Source organism: Callorhinus ursinus, unplaced genomic scaffold (assembly GCF_003265705.2).
Source record: "Callorhinus ursinus isolate GAN/ISIS: 27379988/994484 unplaced genomic scaffold, GSC_fseal_2.0 scaffold46, whole genome shotgun sequence".
NCBI lineage: Eukaryota > Metazoa > Chordata > Mammalia > Carnivora > Otariidae > Callorhinus > Callorhinus ursinus.
In genome coordinates, this window is record NW_027397108.1 from 9,907,973 (window position 1) to 9,932,499 (window position 24,527).

Genomic DNA, 24,527 nt, shown 5'->3' on the forward strand with positions numbered 1-24,527 from the left:
CCCATCTTCCATTTAGATCAAGCTAAGTATCTACGCATGGCAAATGTTTCCTTCCTACCCCTTAGGGGAGAAAAGGGAAAAAAAACTTGGCATCTTACCTCAAAGGAACATTCAACATTTCTTTCACTTTTTTTGTGAGATAATCCCTTCAGGTCTATCTTTTCAACACTCACTGTAAAAGCAAAAAACAACAACAACAACAAACAAAATTATAAAAATGAAATAAAACCTTGGGGCACATATTAGTTAGCATTTGATATTTTAGCAATTTTCAAAACGAGGCTTTGGACGCCAGCGCCGCGTGCTCTCCTCTGCCGAGTGCTCGCCTGGGAGGAAGGGCTGAAGAGGAAAGCAGAACGCTGTCACACTCGGGAATAGAGGGGAATTTAAAAAGCGGAACAGAAAAAAAAAAAAAGGCCAAACATGAAAACAAATCATAGAAAAGAGAACGGTCCTTGGAAAGAGAACAGGAGTTGACGGGAATGCACGAGGGTACAGACCCCAATTATGAGGGCAGATGCGGTAGGATCTGCTCCGACTTCGGAAAAATTCCACATTGTCGGCTGTGACGGTGTCACGGTCCTGTGACAGGGCCCGGCTGGCGGTAGTCAAGGCAGCACGGAAGGCTCCTAGTGCTGCCTCTGAAGAGCAGAACGGGGAGTCCGGGGCCGCAGCGGCCCAGCACCAGCGCCGCAGGGGACAAAGCACGGCCCCAGCCCCCGCGCGGCAGTGCCACTCTGCCCTCGAACTCACAGGGCTGCATCCTGTGTCTCCTCAGAACCAAAAGGGTACAGTTAAGTTCTTACGCACAAACTAGTTTGAAAATGCAAGTATCTGGAGCACAAACATTTGCTCAAGATAAAACAGCCACTTACAAACGTGATGCAGGTTCCAAACTCCCAAACCACACGGAGGTGTGCACGTCCTATTTCCAATTCAAATGAGAATGTTTCTCAAGTGCTAACGGGATGGATTCCTGGAGTGTCTATGTTGTCTGCAGACACGGACAATCTAGTCACCCCCCTATGCAGTGAACAAGTAGAGTCCACGACAGACGAGGGGCTTCAGTGCGTGTTACACACGTCTTCCTCCATGTCAGTTTTCACGGTCCCAGAGAGCCCATGGCCATGGACTACGGGGACTTCCACAGACCTTTCAAACCTAACTGTCCAAGGGGAAACACTTAACAGAACCTCTGAAACTATTAAGCTCCATGTCCTGCAGATGCCCAGTGTCCTGGCCTGCCACACCGGCATCTCCCAAGGTCTTCTCCAAGAACACCGGTGCTCTAAGATGTTCAAGGGCACCCGCAGAAAGCTTCACGGTCAAAAAGCTCAGAGGAAAAAATCTAAGACTTTCTGGTAGACTGTCTTGTACATTAGAATATTAAAGGCTCTGAGCAGTCCTGAAATGAACAAGTCTATTCTTATTAACAATTCCCCAGTTTGGGGGGCTACAGAACTCTTTCTTCCCCTCCCGTGTACAGGTCTCCCAGAGAACAACAAACCACTCTGTGCAACGTGCTTCGGGGAAGGTTCTAACCTTGCAACGCCCAACACCGCAGCAACTAACCACATGTGACTATTTACATTTGTATTAATTACAACCGAACAGAATCAAAAATCCACTTCTTTGGTTGCAGTAATCCCATCCTAAGTGCTCCACAGCCAGGTGGGGCTAGTGGCTGCCATGCTGTGCAGTACACAGAACATTCGGTCATCACAGAGACTTCCACTGGACAGCACGGGTCTAAGCGGGGCTGGCCAACTGGAGGCTGCCCTGGGCCTGCTTGTGTAAACAGCTTCGTTGGCATGCAGCCACGCCTTTTGTTTACATACTGTCAGTGGCTGCCCTCCACCCCACGACAGCAGAGCCCAGCCATTGTGCCAGAGACCCTATGCCTCCCGAAGCCAAAAATATTTACTATCTGGATCCGTGCAGAAAAATGTGCGATCCTTGCTCTAAAACCAACAATTGTTCACTCACCAACATGTCCTATCAGATTCCTACTGTGCACAAGGTCAAATTCTAGGGGCTGCGAACAGGGCAGCAAACGTGACAGATGGGTCCTCACTCGCAGAGGTTACTGGCTGTTTCAGAGAAGACCCTTTACCTGCTAAACGGTTCTCTCTGAGGCCTCCCTAATTTTGTAAAGTGGCCTCAGGGTCGATATGCATCTCGGGAGATACGAGAAGCCATTCGGTTTAAAGTATTTTAAGCTTAAAATAGCACCTTACAGGAAGGAATTACTTAAAAAAAAAAAAGTTTCCTTTCTGGCAAAACAAAGAACACACATTTCGAGGTTGCATACCTCCCTATTTTCACTCAGTGAAACCACTCGCTGTTCCTGTCTGGCCTCCTCCATCAGACTGTCAGCAAATAAACAGCTTTTATGTTTTCCCAATAGGCATTTTTTAAAAACTGACCCACAATGACATCACTCTAACCTAGATCTTCCCCCTTTTTAAACAATAGAACATACGAAGTCAATGAACACAGAAAAATGTAGTCAGCATTTTCCCTGGCCACAGGACAGCAAAGCGCACCTAAATGTCCCAGGACTGAATAATATTAGGATTTATGAAAAAAAGTCAAGAGAGAAAATCCCAACTGGACTGAAGGCGGAAGTGACTCATCTTTGGACAGGAGCATGTGGAAAACAGATGAACGCTGTTCCAGCTGTCTGCAAGGAACAGAGGCACCTGGAACTCTGTGGCTGCATCCTGGGAGGCCTGTCCAGGACGGCGATCGGAGCGAGCGGCGCCACTACACCACCCACGGGCAGCATGTGCGGGCACCAGGCACCGCAGGGGAGCTCTGCTATTTCACCGGCAGTGGACTTGTCCCTGTGGAGACATCTGCAGTGGGTGTGGGGGCAATAGTGGCTGACGCGGGGTGGGGGCTAGGGGTCTTCCATTACGCTTCAAAGATGGTCAAACATGTTCTCAATTTTGGAGCTCACGTTAAAGACCATGATTTCAACAACAAAAACATGAAAAGAGCTTGTAATATTAACTAAAAAATTACAAATTGTATGTGTAACATGGCTATAGCTGTTTAAAATGTAAAAGAAAGATGAAAAATAAGTTATCAAAGCTGACAAGGATCACTGGGTTTGGTGGTGGAATTATGAGTATTTATCCCAAACTTCCATAATGTAGTTTCATGATTTTAAAGGGTATTCATTCCCATATGTACACAAACATCTGTTTACGATCCACTTCTCTCCTGGTAGATATAGTGAGATCCCTGTCCCTCACACTGCCCTGGTCAGTCCTACAGATGGTCATCTAACTGGCATGTACAAGTCTCAACGGTTTTCTGAAGAGTGCAAGCAATCATGGCTAGGTCTGAGGAGCTAGAAATCAATCTATCATGTAGGGATGAGATTCGCATCACCCACGACTCCCAGACAGAAAGGCCACAGAGGCGCACTTGGAAGGTGGACCAGGCAGGAGGGCTCCTATGTGGGGAGAAACGGGCTGGGGTCTGGACTGGCATGCAGGCACATCTGTCGAGGACTGACGGGGTCCAGGCAAAGGTACCCGAGTCTAGGCCAGCTGGCTCGCTCATGCTGAACTGAGAAAGCAAAGTGGGATGTGCGTTCTCCTTTTAAGATGGTTTGTTTTAACTTTCCTTCTTTTCTCATTCAAGATGCACAGGAGGAATCTGCCTCCAGTCCCACAAGTCAGACCACATGGCCTTCAATAAAACATCTAATTGCACTGAACTACCACTTCTATCATTGAATCGATACCTAATTTCAAAAACCAGTACGCTAATGTAACTGGAAAATGTGGGAGGGAATTTGTGTGGGAGAGAAATACAAAGGCACTGCTCAAGCAGTCCAGGGAGGGGTTCCAAACATCCTGAAGCAGGACTGGGCATCTGAATGGGGGCGGGGGTGACAAAAAGTCACAGACGGTTTAGGGCTGAGCCAGACCCAAAGGCCTCTCAGCCGGCAGCGACAAGCCCAGGACCAGGAACACATTCTCGCCATTGCAGCCCTGGGAGTTCCCACTTCAAACGGCCGTGTTCTAAGGGTCACCCTCACTGCCAAGCATCTTCAAGTGATTTACGAGAGCTGACTGTCACATCACACGTAGATCTCAGACACCTATAGGTAATAGCTTTAATGTGTTCCAAGAATGAGTCACTCTTCTGAAACTTCCCTTTGTACCCTAAACTCTTCTGGAAAAAACTGAGTAGTTGGTACTTTTCTTCCATAGATCCTTTACTTGATTTCCATGTATCTTTGGTCAGTTTAATTTCTATGTGCCCCACATAGGAAACCACTTTAAAACTTACCAAAACTACACTACAAGCTATCAAAGTCAGAAGTGTATCATTTATGACTGTAAGGAAAGATGCATGATCATCCACCCCCCCCCCACCCCTCACAAACACCTCCTTCTCCCGAGTCCTATACAAAATAACTCAATGTCTTCCTACTTAAAATAAAGAAACTGAACCAGAGTAACATTTGAAATGCTTCCTGCTTAGGAGCGCCTGCGTGGCTCAGTCAGTTAAGCGTCTGCCTTCGGCTCAGGTCATGATCTCAGGGTCCTGGGATAGAGCCCCGCATCGGGCTCCTTGCTCTCGGGGAGCCTGCTTCTCCCTCTCCCTATGGCTTCCGCTCCCCCTGCTTGTGCGCACTCTCTCTAATAAATAAATAAAATCTTTAAAAAAAAAAAAAAGATGCTTCCTGCTTAAATTTTTATTACTGAAATCTAGTTTTCATCTAAAAATTGAAAAACTATATTCTTAAAGGTCTCAGCTGGATAATAATATTCCTCATGTATCGACAGACCTTCTCCCTTCCGTGTGGTTGTCCGTGTTAGTGAGGATCATTTTTAGAAGCAGTTTTTCAGCTATTGTTAAAATCTGAGCATTCACTACTTCACTGATTAACCTGAGCCTCCTCTCTGACATCTTTCTGGGACATATCATGTTATATTTAAGAATTCCCTTATTTGTTTTTCTTTGATTTTTTTAATCATCTAGCTACCTTGCATTAATTTAATTTGTTAATTCTCTAGAAATATAAATAGAAACAAGAGTAGTACATGGCACGATCTAGAAAATATAAAGCTGATAAAAGGTTTCTTCTCAAGTAGCAAAAGTAGGAAATGAAAACATATATATTCTATTTGAATGGTTAGTGATATGGCACTTGAATCTAAGGGCCTAAGGGTTTTTCACTTATTTAAATATTAAGGCAAACATTTTATTCAGCATTAGTATGTTCCAGGCACAGCACTAACCATAAGTGACACAAAAATTACAAAGTTCACAGCAGTGACATGAGAGGTGGGCTTCAAAGGGAAGAGCCCATCTGAGCAGAGGGACGTGGTGATCAAGGCCCAGGCAGGACAGGGCAGGGCGTCTGAGGAAGTGTGCTCACGGCTAGAGCCAGCAACCCAGAGGAGTGACAGGAGACCAGAGCGGGCATACGAGGACAAGATGAGGCCGACCCACAAACCCCACACACCCCACGAACCCCACAGCAGGCCTCCTCCAGGCAGGTCAAGGTAAGCCTGTGGGCTCTGCTGTCAGACCAGTTCCGTTAGAAATGTGACACTTTCCAGCTCAGTGACCCTGGGTAGTTACTGAGTCCCTGAACAAAAGGAAGACTGGCCCCTACTTCACAGGCCTGTGACATCAGTGAGGTGCACACACACACTGAGGGGGCACCTAGTGCAAGCCCCGTGACAAGCTTCCTAAGTAGGGGCACTGTGGTCCAGCTGCAGGGCGGGTCCCTGCTTGGGGATGGACCAGACAGGAGAACCCACAGGTGGCAGAGGGGCTGGAGGCCTGAACCAGGATGGCGGCCACAGTGATGGCCCCGCAGAGCCACACCCACCAGGGCTGTGAGGCTGAGCCCGCTCGTGGGGGGCAGGGAGCTGGGGTGGGCCTGAAGGTGTGGCTCCAAACGCCGGAAGGTCGGCACCCATCGCGTATACTGGAAACTCATTTTAGGGGCGGCAATGGGAGTGATGGGTCCATCCCGGGCACACAGCAGAGGTGCCAGCAGGCCACCTCAGTGGAAATATTCACAGCAACTCGGGGTTCCCGGCAGGGGTCTCAGCTGAACACTCAGATCTCAAAGTCATCAACAGGTGAACAGAAGACAAACGGAGCGTGAGTGGACACCAGAGAGGAGGCCAGACAGCACCAGCGTCTCAGGGGCAGACAGAAGGGGGGTTTCACAGGGAACGAGCAGACAGAGAGGCAGGAGGAGAACCAGGAGGTGTGTTACCAGGAGACCAACGGAGGACGTCACCCCAACGCCTCCGGATGTAGGACGGTCCACGGTTTAAAAACGGAAAGAAACAAGAAAGGACAGAGTGGTGGTGGTGGGCGGGGTGGATCAGATATGCCAAGCGAAGATAGGAGCTGACCTGTCGTGACCTCTCATGACAGCTTGAGAGAGGAGGGTGCTGAAGTCAGGGTGCCAGGGCTCACGGGTCACAGGGAACCACCTGCTCTTCCCAGAGCTGGGCTGTGGGTGCACAGCACGCGTGCACGGGGCGGACACAACCACAGCAGACAGGACAGGCTGGGGGTGGGGGGGCTACTGCAGCGGACCTCTGTAGAATGTGTCATGGCTGGCTGCGGGACAGCCCCTCCTCTGCGGCCTGTACCCGCTTCCAAGGTGTAAATACTTCCACCACGGCCGATTCTCTGCCATCAACAGGACATCAAGAGGCCAAAAACCTTCCTGCACTTTGAACAGCGGACCCCCGTGGGCCGGCACGCCGGGCTTCAGTTCACCACTGGGCACGCTGCACGGTTCTCACGCTCTGCATCCAGTGGTTGGCTATGAATTCAAGGCAAGGCCTGAAAAGTGACAGATGTGTGCTGTGATCCCTGTAGCTTCCCTCGACGGGGACTCAAACAGAGCTGAGCCCTGCTGTCTGAAAGAAGCCCTGTGGGACGGTCAGCTTGACTATGTGTCCAGGTCACTCTTTCTTTAGGGGATGAGAAACCATCACTCAGACAACTCTGTTCTATGCTTCAAATGAGACTCGTTGGCTGAGGAAGGTTGCAAACAACCAGTTTCAACAAATAATAATAATGCACAAAAACATAGCAAAAAAGTCAACAGAACAACTTACTCTGAAATGCACCAAAAAATGCAATGTCTTCATGGATGGAGAGATAGATAAGGGAAGAAGCAGGTAAAATAAAATGAAATTATGGAATCTGGATGGTAGGCGTTCACTGTAAAATTCTCTGAACTTTATTGTATGTTTCAAAGTCTTAATAAAATGTTGAAAGAGCCAACAGACAAATTAAAATGATACAAACACCTCAATTCCAAACGCACCTTCGATCCCCAGTGCGGCACGAGCAAGGCAGCCTGCTACCGGGTCTTCCAGAAGCCGGGTTTTACGGTCATGCTTCTTATCAGAACTCCTACTCTAATCTTCTGTGTCACCAACAGGACAAGACTTTTGGAGCTTGACTTTGACATTACCCTCTGTCATAAAGCTGCCGCACAACAAACACAAAAACCACAGTGGTACACGACAAAAAGCATTTATTCAAGAAAAAAAAAAATCCCAGTTTTAACTTCTAATATGATAAATATCTATAGGTATAACCTACATAAACAAAAGTTCTTTAGAATCCGTAAGTTTTAAGAATGCAAAGCAGTCTGGAGACCAGGTTTTAGGACTGCAGCTAAGCAGTCTGTGGTATCATTAAGCTTGCGGAGACTCCCAGTCTCACACGAGGACAATTCTAATAAAACTAACTCCTCCAACCCAGAAAACCAAGTTATAGAACTCTCACCGAGCACATCACTACAAGTAATTTCAACCTCACTCTGCATGTCACAGATGCTTCCCTACGCGTCAGTACGGCAAGCCGGAACACGTGGGCTCTGAGCTCTCTCCAGGCGAGTCCGGCAGTGCCACGTGGCGGTCCTGAGGAGTGCACAGCCCATACCTGCCACTGAAGCCAGACGCCAGGAACAGCTGCCCCCGTCCCTCTACTCCCGTACTTGAAAATCCTCACAAGAGCGAGCACAGGGAAATACGACCACCACCTTGAACGCCATCTGACAAGAGCAGTCAGTTTCTGGCTGTCCTCCGTGCTATCGCCTGAACTTTTATACAAAACAAATGGAAGTCTGACCTCTTTTATCGCTGAGGACTTCCAAGGAAGCAGAGAAAAATCAAGATACAAGTAGAATACAGAAAAGACAGCGAGAAAACTCTATAGTAATAACACTTGCAGTGACTTTAGGCTTTGCCAAGAGTAACCGCCCAGGCCCAGCAGAGCATCACGAGAAGCGTGACGAAGAAAACCAACTTCGCTTGCTTGCCAAATTCTGGGCAGAAGAAACTGCTTACTTAGAACCACTGAATGGAGAACACAGTGGACAACTAACAACACCTGGCTCACTATGCTTCGTTTGCTGCACCTGATACCAAAGCCGGCTCCCCTGGGACTCTCAGCACCACCACACACGGACAAGGGACGGAGAGAGAACAGTCACGTATCTTGCAATTATATTTAAAAGATAGGAATGAGGATCTTGATAATTATGTCTCAAGGAAAAAGCACTATGGGAAAGAAAAGAGGAGGCCGTCCCCCCACATAAGGAGGGTGCAGGGCAGAGGGCCCATGCTGGACAGTCGAGGGACAAAGGACACAACACCTCACTGGAAGGCACTTCTCCCAGGGTGACATGTCTAAGGAAAAAGGACAAGGGCAGTGTCAGGGTAGAAAAGTCCCTATGCCTGAGTGACAACTATTCATCCAGGGAGGTGAAGCCCTGCTGCATCTTCTCAACAACGGCCCCATCTAGGAGCTGACCTACGAGGATTCACAGTTTTAGTACCAGTACGCGTTTATGCACATAAACACAGGGCAGCAGTTAGAATTTGTCTACTTCCAGCCTATGACCTAAGTCAGGGACAGCTGGCTCTGTGATTCTCAGAATGGGGCTTTATTTTAAAAACGAAGTATTTATGAAGCATCCGTGAGGTACACTGTGCCTGAGACATGAACAAAAGGAGAACAAAGGCCAGTGAGGGAGGAGGTGGGTAGCCTTGAGTGCCCTGGGCCTCTTGATCACAGGGCCAAGTTGGGCCCATCCTGGCCCTCACGAGTCCCACATGTCACCTGCACTCGCCTCCTGGGAAGTCCCCACACCACCACTCAGACTACAACTGTATGGTTAAGTGAGACACTTTGACTGTCCAGCCGACCCAAGAACCAAGAAGACTCAACTTCATCTGAGATGTACCCTCTGCCATCTCCAGAGCGGTGCTGTCCAATATGGTGGCCCCTATCCACGCGGACCTATCGCAGTTCCAATGCAAAGGAAATAAATATAAAATTTCAGGTCCTTGGTTGCATGAGGCTCATTTCAAGTGCTCAAAAGGTACATGTGGCTGATGGCACCTGAGTTAGTGCAGAGAGAGAACATTCCATTATCTCTGCAGAAAGTTCTACAGGATAGTCCTTCTCTAGAATTTAGGACGTATTTGGTATGGGGCAGGGAGGAGAGTGCAACAACTTTCATTTTTTCCCTTAATAAACATCAGTATTTAAGACTTTTACAGCCAACATATGTTCATATATTACTTGTACAATTTAGAAAAATAGCATACCATACAAAAGACCACAGCTGATGAAAGATCTCAAAGTATTTAACCACAGAGCATCACGAAGACCTGCTTTCCACACCCTGGTGCACCTCTCTCCCTTGGAGCCCTCCCACAGATGGACTCACCTTTGGAGTGTTTCCCCACAGTCCTCTTGGGTAGCAACTCCTCCGTGGAATGTGCCGATGTATGTAGTGCATTCTCCAAACTATTACTCACGCTGCTGACGGGGGCCTCAGTTCTTGGAGTCACCTGGGAGGACAAAAAAAAATCATCTTATTTTCTTCCATCTGGTCCATGTGGAATGATTTTTACTGTTACCTTAAAGCCACTGATATTTATTGTAGTTTCAATTTTCATGTAAAAATTTTATATAAAACACTACTTATACAATACCGTAACAATGAGCACTTCCTGCACCCATTTCCTCCTCACCACTGAAACTTAAAACCAGCCAGGTTAAGTGCGCATGCACGTGGGAGCTCGGCTGTGCCGCTGCTTCGTGCGCCTGCACGGGCTCAGCCGAGCTTCCGCGAGCTACATACCCCCCTCTGCGGTAAAACTTTGTATTTTGTTTGTTCAAATCATAGAGTTCCCTATAAAATTAATTACACAGCTGGACCTGACGCTGTCCTATAAATCTTGAAGAAGTCACAAATGCTCTAAAAAGAACAGTCAAGAAGAGACTACAACTGGATCTACATGGGGTACACAGGCTAACGTTACCCTACAATCTCACTTCTAGGAATTCATCACACGAAGTTACACGTGAGAAAAGGGGGGGGATGGCGCTCACAGCAGCAGCTTCTGTAAGAGTGCAAAGCAGACAGCCTCCGAAACAGCTGAGCATACAGCCCCGACCAGACGAAGGTGGGCGGGTGCCCGGCCCCTGCGACAGCAGCCCTTCAGAACCCCACCAAGTTCACGCGGGCTTCCCGTCCTCCTGCTCTCTGCCTGCCGCCAGCGTGTCTGTGCAAACACACAGCCAGAGGCGGGAGGAGAGCCGGGAGGAGACGGCACATGGTGAACCGCAGTGACATCGGAGAAGAGAGGAGAGCCCCCGGGGCGCCTGCGGTGGGGGCAAGCACTTTCATTTTTCCCCCTTATCAAGGACCAGTACCTAAAAAGTTCACAGCCAAAATTTATTGAGTCCTTGTAGGCTTGAGAAGAATGAAAGTGACCAATGATTTGACTTCCTCAGAGTCACAATTTAATATATAGCAAAATTTCAAAGGAGAGTCAAGATTTTAGTTTATCAAGACACGTGTGAGTTTTAAAGGGTGAGAAACACTATGCTACACATACAAAGAAGGGGCAAGGTTTTGACCACTGGTCTCCATCCTGATGTGGAGTCGACCAGACGCACGCCTGGCTGGCCCTTGGTTTTCATTAGTCAGCGTCACTCGCTGGAAGGCAGGGGGCGGGGCCCATCGGAGGAGCCTGGGAGCCCAGAGCAGGCAGAGGGCCAGCAGGAGAGGCCAGAGATGCCCCCACGCCTGCAGCACGGCGACAGCCACTATGTTCCGGACAGACTGCGCATGCCGGGTACCCAGCAAGCCCTCTCCCCTCCCACCCACCCACGTCAAAGCCACTGCAGGGAGGCCTCCGCATATGCCCCCAGCACAGTGTAGCAGAATGTGGAAGTTCACAGAGCCCAAGGAAATAAATCCTAGCCACCAAGACTCCTCTAAAAAGTCAGTTTTTTGGATAACACTACCAAGATATTATCAAGACAGTTAAAATTTAAATTACTTATATTTGTCATTTAACAAAAATGGATTATTTCCCTCAGATTCAGCAAAGTGTCATCCAATGATCAGAGTATTCCAGGAACGAACTTCTTTCCTATTAAATAAGATAAAAGAACCAACACCTACAAGTAATTAATGAAAGGGCAAGACTTTTAGTTCCAAACAGTAAATATCACTTTGGGAAACAACTTAGGAGATTAACATTTTTAACTCTTGTAATAAACCTAACCACAGCAGATGCCATCAGCTCTGGCCTGGCTCACACGAGCCTCCATGTCCTCCGGGCTCCCTTGGGAAGTATGTCTAAGTCCTCAACTGCAAAAGGGTGAGGCTGAGTTGTCCGGACAACCAACCACAGAAGTGCCAACCTTGCTAGTGATGAACCCGCACACGCAGATGTGCACACCCATGCCCACCCGAAAGCACCCTAAACAGAAAACCAGCCTCCGGACTCTTGCCTCTGGAAGGGTCGAAGCAGGGGCAGGGAGAGAACACAGCCCAGCCAGGATGCTTGCCTCGAGCACAGCCTGGTAGGTACAGACAACTGCACTGGATAGGTGGTTCTCAACCTCGAGGCGTGGGGAACCCCCAAGGCCCAGCAAGAACGTGTGTCTCCCACCCCCACCCAATCAGAATTTCTGGAGTGGGGCCTGGACACTGGTCATGGTGTTCTTTTGTCCTGTGCACTGGGCCCCTCAGCCAGAGTGCAAAGCACAGGAGGCCTGTTGTCTGGTCAGCCCCTGTGAGGACCAGGTGTCACCCGGGGGGACAGGAAGCTCCTTCCATGGGCTGACAGGATAGGTAAGGGTGTAGGTCCATGCGCCACCGTTCCCAGGAGAAGGGGAAAGCCTAAGAGTCACACTATGGAAGCACATGCCATGCCGACAACACAAACATGGAAAAGAAAACTCTTTAAAATTATAATCAGCAGAAAAGAAATACTTGTTTGCCTCACTGTGTTTTACCAGAGTGTCTCTTCCTAGTTTTCCAAATGCTCACTTTTTCCAACCAAGCCTTTATCTTGACTTTGCTCCTTTGTTTACATTGAAAGCTCTCTTCCCCTGCATTTCCCAGAAATGCTGTGTTTGGGGTTATTTTTGGTTAAGTTAATTTGCCCCATGTGACCTCCGCAGTTCAACTCAGATGCTCTCTGACTCACGCTCACAAGCGGCGCTCCAGTCATGAGCCTGATGGACACGAGAATAAAAGACTTGATCAGTTCCAAATGTCGCCTCCTGCTACGGCTGGAAGGGCAACACGAAGATGCTCTCCAACAACCAGCCCGACTCAGCCGCTTCCATGAAGTTCCAAGTCTTCTGTCCTGTGAGCACCTCGCTTTCTCACTCAATGGACACTTCCTGTGCCCCCGGGACCAGCTGATCACCGTCCCACCTCCAGACAGCCTCTGCCACGACCTGCAGGGGACCTGTCACCTCTCACTTCTCCCCTCCACTCAACCCACTGTGGCCACCGGGGTGGGCCTGGCAGCCAGGATCTGCCTGGAGGGCCCCCCAGACCCCATACGCATCTGCACGGACCCCTCACAGATGTCACGTCTACGCTTGTGTGACCTTCTTAGGCCCCCTCAAAGCTCAATAAAGTAGGGACTTTTTGTCTGTTTTGTTCGCTGCCGTACCCTCTGGACTTCGAACAGCACCTTATATGACACAGGCACCTAATGGGTGTCTGAAAAATCTGACCATTTCACCAAGTTTTAGTGAAATCAGGATTAACTGGACAAAAACGGCACCCCTACTTCAAAGTAAAATGTCTGCGTTCTCAGTGACACACTACACAACCAGCACAGTATTTCACCGGATCTAACACAGGATTGACCGAGCCGTGAGCATGAATGAAATCGGACTCTGGAGCACGTTCCTAGGCATGAGGCACATGCTCCAGTCTGGGGTGCCTCCAGGAAAGTGATGTGGTCCGACAGGGGCTGCACACGCGGGGAGACAGTGCCAGCCTGGGATGCAAGCAGCTGACGCCCCAGCTCTGAGCGCTAGCCCTCTCACTGGCATGACTCGGTCTCCCAACTTCCACGTGCACAAGGCTTCCACAGTTTCTAAAGTGCAGGTTCTGACTGAGAAGGTCAGGAGGGGCCTGAGACTCTGCATTCCTCTCAGGCGCTGCAAGACTGTTTCAAGATGAAGCAGCTCACCGTGGTCAGAACGTCCAAAGGCCAAACCACCTCCCCTCAGGTGGGATGTGAAACGGAACCCCAGCTCTGCACAGAAAATGAGGTCGGACGAACTCCGAGGCCCCTTCCAAGGGTAAGGGACAAAGATGCCAAAGCGTAGCACATCAGCCTGGAGATGCGAGGTGGGCCAGCAGCGAGGCTCCTGCCCGTCCGTCCGCTCCCTCAAATAGATGCTTTCCTCAAAGGTTCCCTCAGTGCTGGCCTCTGACCAGAGAGACCAGAAGAACACAGGCTGCCTGAGGCTTTGTGTTGAAAACTCACTTTAATACTCAGGGACCAGAACCACAACTGTTAGCAGAGAGGTTTCATTTTTGAAAATCGATTTCATTAAAGATCTTTCAAAGTCATTGGATGGGACAGAGGCAGGCAGAGTGCAAGGCATGCAGCAAGCGTGCAAACGTTCAACATCTGAGTGATGGCAGGGAGTTTTTAAGAAAAATCTGGCAAAGCAATAGTGAATATGCTGGAAAACCAAAGTCTCAGTATCCCAGTTGTGCTGTAATATAAACAAATCTTCAGTAATCAAGGTTAAGAAACTGAAGGTGCTGCAGCAGGCAACAGGAGAGCCCCGTGTATTTATTCCCAAGGTGATGGTTCTCAATGGTGAGGCCCCCCGAAGAATCTCTTAGGGGAACTCCTACAAAAAGACGATGGCCAGCCTTTCCCCTACCATGAAGTTAGTTCCAGATTCTACCGTCAGATACACCCAGACACAGTCAACATGGCATCTCTGTGAGGTTTCTCCCCTGCAGTGATGCACACAGTAACAATGAAGCGCTGTGCCTGAGGGCTGTAAGTAAGACGACAGCCGTGCGCAGGGCTGGGAACGAGATGGCGAGCCAGGCTGTGCCACCAAGAGGCGGTTAAGACAGCAGTTCATCAGGGCGCCTGGGTGGCTCAGTTGGTTGGGCAACTGCCTTCGGCTCGGGTCATGATCCTAGAGTCCCGGGATCGAGTCCCACATCGGGCTCCCTGCTCAGCGGGAGTCTGCTTCTCCCTCTGACCCTCTTCCCTCTCGTGCTCTCTGTCTCTCATTCTCTCTCTCAAATAAATAAATAGTATCTTAAAAAAAAAAAAAAGACAGCAGTTCAGCTTAAAACTGCTGTGCACGGCGCTTGCTTTCCAATGTCAACTGCCTTGATTGAGGAAGCAAAGTCGCTTTTGCAAAAACAGCCAGTGGAGGAGACGTGCATGATGGCAATGAGCAGGGAGTAAAAGCAGCCTGGCGGCTCCAAAAGGCTAAACACAGAGTAAGCAATACGTGAGCAGTTCCACTCCTGGACGCACACCTGTGAGACCGGAAGACGCGCGCACAGACATGGATGATGCTTGAAAACAGGACGCTAAGAAACCAGATGCAAAAGGCCACCGACTCTAGGCTTCTGTTTCTATGAAATGTTCAGAATAAGAAAATCACAGAGACGGAAAGCTGATGGGTGCTTGCCAGGAGTTGGGGGAGGGGCGATGAACAGTGACTGCTAAGGGGCCCGGGGGTTTCTTCGTGGGGTGATGAAAATGTTCTGGAAGTGATGATGGTGATGTTTGCACAACTCTGTGAATATACGAAAAGCCATCGAATTGTACATTTTAAGTGGATAAACTGGATGGTTTGTGAACTGCATCTCAATAAACCTGTTGTCTTAATAATAATAAAAAAAAAAAACAAAAACAAAAAAAAACTGCTGTGCACGGAATGCCCGAGATGTGAACATATGGGAAGAGGCCATGGAGAATAAAAAAACGAGAGTGACTAGAATTATGAGCACACTTTATACCTTTCTAATCATGGATGCAATCTGCTTGTAACCACGCCAACCTACTCAACCCTTGTAACTCTCTCCAGTTGGAACAGCAGGAGATCCCCCCCAAGGTCACCCGACCAGTAGGGGGCAGTCCTGCAGCTATCAAGCTTCTCGAGTTGGTCAGTGTGGGTCAAATCCAGGGAGAGCAGAGCCCCTTACAGAGGCCACAGCACTTGTTCCAGCAGCCCCTGCTGGCTGTGACGGGCAGCCAGGATCCACGTCGCTCAGGTCCAGTCTCCCCCAGTGCAAAGTGGGGATAACGGTGCCCACTTCATATAAAAAATGCACTTAAAGTAGAGTGCTGGGCAGTCAATATTCAACAGAACGTCAGCTGCTCTTGTTCCTTTGGCCACCAGTCTGGCTGGGACATGGTGGGAGAGGCAGAAGTGCCCCGGGGGACACCGGCTCCGTGAGGACACCTGGAAGAGACACACACCTCTGATGTCCTGGCAGAGAACCGCTTCCACGAGGCTGATTCGTCCTGAGCGCACATCAACTCAACGGTCTGTGGCCACGCCCACCTGGGAAGAGCTCCACACGCCACCACTCTCCATGGCCCCTCACCGGAAGCTGGGGGCTACCTTCTCTCAACAGACAAGCCACTGAAACACGGACTCCACCAAGACCAGTGATCACCTATTCTAAAAACAGCACGGAGCAGCTAGAAAGATCATTTATCATTTGAAGTACAGTTCAACAAAACATTCTTAAGAGTCAATGTTCCTACTGTTACAATGGGAGCAAGTGCAAAATGGGTCAACTGTCTTCACAAAAACTAGGCGTATGTAGCAATCTTTTATTATGCCAATACAGGAGCTCTGGATCTACTAATCTGTCTGGGAATAATCTATCCTAAGAACACAATCAGTGATACAGTCATAGGTTTGTGTACAAGGAGGTTCAACTTAGCTTTAAAACAGCAAAATATATACGTATCTGCAAATGACAGAAACACCCAGTAAGACTAATAATAATCTAAACATGTAAATAAATTCACACCCATATGATTAAATATTATGCAGCCTTTAAAAGATAATTTTAAAAAACAAAAGGCTTGGGGATGCTCACACTCAGATCCTGGGGATGAAGCGGAACATGTCACCAGTGCATGCACACAGGCACTGAAGACAGAAGAAAACACCACAATACTAATAACGTTTAGTATCTTTGGGTGATTTTCTAAAAGTATTTTTCTATTTTCCAATTCTTCTGCAAGGAACGGTTACTATTAGAACCAGAAACAAAAGTTAGAAGCTACTAAGTCTCAGCGTAAGTAACTTCCTACAAGACAGGAACACAACACAGGAAAACAGAAGCAGCTTCTAAAACCAAATGGCACCAGGCATCTGGGTGGCTCAGTTGTTAAGCAGCTGCCTTCGGCTCAGGTCATGATCCCAGGGTCCTGGGATCAAGCCCCACATCGGGCTCCCTGCTCAGCGGGAAGCCTGCTTCTCCCTCTGCCTCTGCTTGCCGCTCTGCCTACTTGTGCTCTCTATCTCTGTTAAATAAATAAATAAAAATCTTTAAAATTAAAAAAATAAAATAAAACCGATGGTTCACTCTGAGGTGCTGAATGGCCCAGACAGGTGGGGCAGATGCTGCCAGGGGACCGGACGTGGGGGGCAGACACGGCAACAACTAAGGCAACTCCAAGGGGCAGGGTATGGACTCTGTGGGTGCAGGGACTGCTTGGGTGAGGCCAAACTGGAGGAGCCAGCCAAGCAAAGGAGGGGCCTTTCAGGCACCGAAACGGAAAGTGTGGAACCCTGAGGCAGAAGGCCTTCCTGCCTGAAGCTTATGAATATCAAGGGGCAGCGGGGGCCGGGGCCCTCAAGCACAGACACGAGCTCCAGAGTGTCGACAAACAGACTCATTTATTTTCAGTTTGTTTTCCAAGCAACCCACCTCCATACAGGAAAGAGTATCATCTGTTAAACACTTTTAACTCAGTGGGAAAAAAAATACATAAAATCAAAAAGAAAAGTGATTTGTAAGCATTTTACTAAAATAGTAATTATGTGTCTCTCAAAACCAGAAAAGGAAAATAGATAGTTTAGTAGTGAAAGCTATTTGCTGACTTAGGCCAAGTGAAAGCCAATGCTAACCAGAAACCGTTCTCCACGAAAAAACATTCCTTTTAAAATTTCTTACCCTAGAGCTGTACTCATTAAAAAAGAGAAAGATTACTGCTCAAAATCTCGGCAAAAGGTACCAAGTACTTTGCTAGATGAGTTCCAGCAAAATGACTACAAAACCAAGTCCTTCCACCAGCAGCCTTCAGAGCAGAGCAGCCTCTCCCAGGAGTTCCCAGGCCTCAGTGTGCACACCCGGTGCACACTCGCGTGCACACCGAGAAGCTCTTACAAATTCAGACTGCAGGGCAGCCCCAACAGACCAATTAAACTAGAACCTGGGGGGCGGGGTCAGTTACAAACAGCTCTGCGAGTACCCAGGATCCCTGCCCAGAGACTTGCAGGGCAGACTCAGCATGCATTCAAAGTCAAGGGCCCTAGGTGGCTAAAGATGACACTTCCAGCTACGCAAACCTACAGAAAGGGGTTCAAGTAGCACCCTAATCCACTTCCTTGGCTTGTGCAGGATTAGAGCAGCTAGTACCCAGAAAGTGGCTCTTGTGGAGCCAGTCACATAGCAGGTGCTCCACAAACAGCCACCATGGCCCAGGTCAGAGGAGGAGGAGGTGTGGCAGGAAGGCTCTTCCCTCGGAACAGCCACACGACCAGCATCTCAGACGGTCACTTTAAACACAGCGCCAACAGGCTTGGTGTGTTCTCCAGAGAACAGGTGCAAATTTCAGGTGAGGACAGGGGAGTAAAAGAAACCAATGGTTGCTAGAGGAAGGTACAACGTTAGCAGGAAGGAGCGACAACTGACAAGAATTTAAAAAGGCACAGCCATATGGGAACAACCCAATCTTAATAAACTCGAGGACAACACTGCATGTGAATGTAGAACAATGCATCCAGGAAGCTCTTTCCTTTCCCTTCCAGAAATGCTTACATCATGTGACCAGTGTGCTATGGAAAATGGTGAAGAGTAGCCAGAGCTTCGGGTGCACAGGCCGCAGCCCCTCCCCCACGGCACGGAGCCCGCTAAGGCAGGGCCTCAATCCGCACGCGCCACCTTCAAGACTTCTGACGTTAAGGGCATATGCACCCAGCACTGTTATGCCTATTTTGGTCACAAGTAGTTTAAATATTGGGGATTTCTTTGAGAAACTGGCTCAGTGTCTAATACTAATAAATAAACTCTGCTATAATGACCATTTTGGTTCCCAATATGCAACGCCTGAGATGAACCATTCAGAGCTGTTAGCACATTAAGACGGTTGTTTTATGACCCCCATGAGATACTGGCCATGACAGGAGTTCAGTCACAGAGCATTTAGACATCCAGGATGGGAAAGGACAAGCACTAAAACAAGCTAGAAATGACCAGGAAGCATCTGGATGAGAACAAGAGCATATCAAAGGTGCACCAAGTGTCAGTAAAACATGCCCTTGGGTTTTATTTCGATAGAAGCCACAAGTTCCACTTAATGAGTCTTGACTGGACACCTATTAGGAGCAAGGCAAAGCTGCTCAGAGAGTCAGAGACCAGGCCCCTATGGTTAGCCATGAAGGGAAGGTCAGGCCAGAAAGGGCTCAACTGGACTGAACAGAAAAGACACCAAGACTGACCTCCCACAGCAGATACAAGCAGACCCTGCACCCAACAGGGAGACGGTATCTGCTCACAGGAGCCCCACAACAGCAGGGAGACCAGAGCCCACACCGCCCTTCCACACTCCCCCCACCAGCTCACTTCCAGCTCCTCAGCACCTACCTACTCAGGACCAGAACACCTAATAATCACCCCACTGACATTCTCCAACAACACTCTGATTTCAAGGCACCAGGCCAGCTCGTTTCTCCTCCACACTGAGCCTCATTCTTTGTAAGGACAAATGTCACAGTTACTATAAAACCCTCCTTCACAGCTACACTTGCTTAGAGAGAATTAATCCTTCCTACAACACATGGCCCGTATTTTACCACAACATGTGGATTATAAAAAGCAGGTGGTTCTACTTTCAATAATGGCTGAGTACTGGGGCGCCTGGGTGGCTCAGATCGTTAAGAGTCTGCCTTCAGCTCAGGTCATGATCTCAGGGTCCTGGGATTGAGTCCCACATCGGGCTCCTTGCTTAGCAAGGAGCCTGCTTCTCCCTCTGCCTGCCACTCCCCCTGCTTGTACTCTCCCTCTCTCTCTCTCTGGCAAATAAATAAATAAAATCTTTAAAAAAAAAAAATGGCTGAGTATTCAGACCAACCTTCCTACAGATAACCACAAGCTCTGGACAAAGTATTAAAAGAACAAGAAACTGAACATGACCAAAAGCAGGCAGAAACTAAAGGAAGCTCTACACTCGGAAAAAGAGATTTGTACTGGGTGGGTTTGATGTGCTGCAGGCACATCAGAAAAAGTAGCAGTTGAAGCTCAGCTTGAATTCCACAGTCCTGCTGATTTGAGGAGCCCAAGATCAGAATTCTGGTAAAATATAATGGCAGCAAAGTGAGGGAGAAGTCCCTGACAGCATAGTGCCTTAGAAGGGAAAACACGTCTAGGGGCGCCTGGGTGGCTCAGTCGGTGAAGCGTCTGCCTTCGGCTCAGGTCACGGTCCCGGGGTCCTGGGATGGAGCCCCGTGTCAGGCTCCCCACGGAGAGCCTGCTTCTCCCTCTCCCTTTGCCCCTCCCTCTACCTGTGCGTCCACATGCGCTCTTGCTCTCTGTCAAATAAATCAAATCTTAAAAAAAAAAAAGATGGGGAACATGTCTAATTCTGCATATAAATTCTGCCTGCACCTCTGGGTGAGCCCCTGAAATAGGCACACGTGGGGCAGGACCCAAGAAGCCAGGCTAACACCAAACCACCGGAGACTGCAAACGGCACTCAACAGACGAAGAGCGTTCCAGAGTCTGAGTCAGGCCAAGTGTGCTGCCTGCTCAGACAAACTAAGCCACCACCCGATACTCTGCAGGAGGACCAAACAAAATCCAGGGTTTCTACAGTGTCTCATTCACAAAATCCAAGAAGCAATCCATCATTACTAGACACGTAAAGAGACAAGAACGTGACCATACAAAGAAAAACGGGGCCGAGCACAAGACGAGTCATATGCTGGAATCAGAGGCAAGCAGCATGAAGTGGCTGTTAAAACAAAGCTCAACAAAAGAAAAGCAAACATTTGTGATGTAAGAATCAAAGGAACATCTCAAGAGAGAAATGGAAACTCTTAAAATATGAAAATTCAAGAAGCAATCAAGATGTCCCACAGTAAGGGAATACATAAATGAACACATGGATGTGTGTGTCCATCCACACAAAGGAATATTATTCAGCAATAATAAAAGGAGCTGTCAAGTCATGAAAAGGCATGGAGGAAAATGAAATGCGTACCTGAAAAGTCTACATCCAGTGTGACCCCACCTGGATGACACTCTGAAAAAGGCAGAACTATGGAGATGGTGAAAGGTCAGGGGCTAAAGGGGGGTGGTGAAAAGGCAGAGAGTCCAGAGGACTTTAAGACAGTGCAAATACGCTGGGAGGTACCACGGTGGTAGACACCCGTCATTATACATTTGTCCGAACCCATAACCTGTACAACACCAAGAGTGAACCCTGACGTAAACCACAGACTTTGGATGATTATGACATTCAATTTATCTGTGAACTTAGAGCTGCTCTAAAAAAAATAAATAAACCCTTAAAGTCATAAAAAAGAATTCAAATAGAAATTCTAAAATGAAACAAATGCTATTTCTGAACTAAAAAATCCACTGGATGAGCTTAACAGCAGTTTGGAATTACTAGAAGACCTGCAAAATTTCAAGACAGATCAACTGAAAGTGTCCAGTCCCCCAAAAAAAGAGAGAAGAAAAAAACTGGGTAAGAAAAGAAAAAGCATCTGGGACCTGTGGAATAATATCAGAAGCCTTAACATCCCTACAGGGGAGTCCCAAAAGGAAGGAAATGAGACAGGAAAAACTATGGAAAATTATGAGTGAAAATTTCTCAAATTTAGTAAAAGACATAAACTTACAGATCCAATAAGTTCAGAGAACACCAAACAAGACAGATTCAAGCAAACAGCACTGGGCGCTTCACAGCCAGGCAGCCCCACACCAATGGCGAGGGCGCACGCCGGGGCGGTGGGAGGAGCCAGCGTGGGCCAGCGGCCACCGGAGGGCCCCGGCCTCCCCTCCCTTCCATGCAGAGGGAAGGCTGTCAACAAAGACTCCTACGTCCAGGTTAATGCCCTGTCACAACACAGGTAGAAGTCAAACATTCTTGGATGAAAGAAAACTAAGGGAATTTCTAACCCACAGACCCAGACTCCAAAAAATGCTTAAGGAAAGTTTTCCTGACTAAAGGGACATAGTAACGAACTGGCTCTTCAGTGAGGAATGGAAAGCACTGAGAACACCAAATATGTGGGTAAATAAGACCATATTTTCTTCTTAATTTTTAAAAATACATTCGTATTAAAGCAAAAGGTACTCTGGTATCACTGGGGTGTCCAGCACATGTAGAAATAATGGGTATGGTGACCACAGCATGAAGGACAGAGAGGATAAATGGCCGCAGTACAAGTGCAAGAGTCTTAACAGTTCACGCCAAGCCGGGCAGCACTCACCCCACCCAGGTGGGCTGAGGTGCGCTGTGCAAAGTTAATCTGGGTTCGTGATCCCTAGACAAACCAGGGAAAAGAATGCAACGGGGCACGCCGAGAGCCAAGGGCTAAAATGATTCCACTTGAATGAAGTTCTAGGACACTAATCAATACTGGAAAAAACAAAAACACAGTTAAAGGTGGGAGGAAGGGGGAGGCCTGAACTGACCAGGAAAAAGCAGTGACAGCAACGTTCTAGATCTCCACAGGGGCTCGGTTACAGAGCATCACACATTTACCGAAACTCAAAAGACTGAAAGCCACCTGAAACGATACACATAAACGTGCGCCCTTCTTGAAGCGCACATATGTGAGGGGCTACGGGAATGAACACCGTGGGCAGCCATCGTGCTCTCACGACAATGACAACACCGTGGAGTCCACACCTACCACAGCACAGGGGCCCGCGAGCCCCAGAGGCCCCGTTCTCGTGTCACGACCTTCGCATTTCCCTCTAACTTTTAATGATGAAGTGAAAACATTGTTAAATATACTTTTGGCTTCACATAATAAAAATAGCCACTTACTAATGTCACCTTTGGCAAATTACTTACACTTAATTCTCACTGCTAAAATGGGCACAAAGACAGATGGGAACTATGGAGCTGTTCTGAGGACTAAATAAATACATGGGAAGCTCGCAGAGCAGCGCATGAGCACAGCAAACGGAACTGTTAGCACTGGCATCATTCCCTCTCACTGCCTGTCCTCTCCTTCCTCTCTTTATTGATCATTCTGGAAGAAAAATATCCTTTTGACTGGTCAATTACCCTCCTCAATACAAATATTAGTAGGACACCAGCTCACAAGCTTCATACCTCATTTTTAAAAATAAAAAAAACCACTGCACAACAAGTGTTCCCAGAAGTCTCACACCTTGCGAAAGCGCCCACACAAGAAAACTCATGGGCCCAGAAGCCGCGGTCAGGAGGAAAGTGAGCAGGCCCCGATCGCAGCAGGGGATGAACGGTGTCCAGGTCCGGCACGCACACCACGCACCGCCACCACACAACCCCTGGACCCGGTACTTTCGAAGTGTCTCACTGATTTTATTCACGGTATTAGGGCTAGGTTGGTAGCATTAGTCCCAAGCTTTTTTATTTTGTTGAAATGCCCAAACGAGATGGGAGAAGGGATCCTCTTCCCCATAAATTAATTCTCCTCCTTCCACAAAGTTATTTTTTCTAGTCTAGACTATATTTCCAGAAGTCGTTCCTACATATACATGTTTTAATTAGATTCACTGTGACTCAGTAAGAAACCTGAGGATATAATTTCTTTCTAGTAATTCTACTGAAGTGTTAACATAAAAGTCCCAAATAATTAGGACATGACTCTGTAATGCTCCCTTCTAATTAATCTGGTGTCCCTGTTGAAAGTCTAGAAGAATATAAACCACACTTTAATTGGCATGATGAATACTCGTTTGGTTTACTGCCATTCTGTAGGAAACTCTAACACCAAGGCTTACCGTGATCTATACTTCTGTAAACGTGTGAGGACCAGAATCACAAGAGCCTTACTGCTAGGGCTGCCAGCACCACTCCAACAGCAAAGTCACGGGAGGCAGGTCCACAGAGCACCAGAGAGCTCACGCCCTTCCAGCGCCCCGTGGATGGTCCGTACACTTTACTCTGTCATGGGGTAATACCATCAATCACAGAGAGTTGATCCCACAGGAAGCTTTTAATACCAGCTTTTGAAAATTAATAAAGTAAAATACTGATGTTAAAAACTCCCTGGAATCCACAGCTATATAATGCACAAGAGAAATAGCCACACAAGCCCAGTAAGGAAGAGTGTGACTTGGTAACAGGTGTTACTGACAGGACCATAGAAAAAGCAAAGCATGAAGGAAAAAATTGTTTTCACTAGAGTGGCCTTTCATAAACGTCCAACACCTCCCTCCCACTTGGCTTTCACAGATGCTCAAGACACAACCCCTGCTGGGTGGCAGGGACCATGAGGCTCTGGACTGAAAGAGACAGTCTCTGCCCTCCAACAAGTCAAGTCTGGTGACGGAAATGTAATGAAACCCACTTCAGTAGAGTATGATAAGGTCTAGGACAGAAGAAGGCCACAGAAGGCTTGTAAGTGTGAGCCAAGAACTGGGGGCTAGGGAGCCCCAGGTACCGGGTGTCCCATCTGAGAGAACAGGATCTATAGAGGCTCAGGGGAAAGAGGGATTGCAGTAAACATAAAGAACCTCAAGTATAGACAGAGGTGAGTACAGACAAACAGTGGACAGATCACAAAGGCCACAGCATGCCCTGCTAAGACCTGCATGTTGGAGAGTAACAATCCTATAGGCATCTTACAAAGACCATTCCAGGGACACCATGAGACCTGGTGTTAAGAGGCTGAGTGGGGCCAGGGGGGATGGGCTGTCACAGTAGACTAGACCCAGGCCGGGGGGATGG

The 24,527-nt window shown here is 48.1% G+C and overlaps 1 protein-coding gene across 2 annotated transcripts in view; it reads right to left on the reverse strand.

Annotated features, from left to right (window-relative positions):
- The window catches only part of ZCCHC14 (zinc finger CCHC-type containing 14), a 56,068-nt gene that overhangs the window by 23,777 nt on the left and 7,764 nt on the right, over nucleotides 1-24,527 (reverse strand). For both annotated transcript variants that reach the window (XR_012375217.1, XM_025860333.2), the window contains exons 2-3: nucleotides 9,749-9,872; nucleotides 99-172 (exon numbers count right to left, since the gene is read on the reverse strand). Coding sequence is in view for 1 of the 2 variants with exons in the window: in XM_025860333.2 (XP_025716118.1) it covers nucleotides 99-172; nucleotides 9,749-9,872 (198 nt within the window). In the remaining variant the exon portion in view is untranslated. The remainder of the gene's footprint in view (nucleotides 1-98; nucleotides 173-9,748; nucleotides 9,873-24,527) is intronic.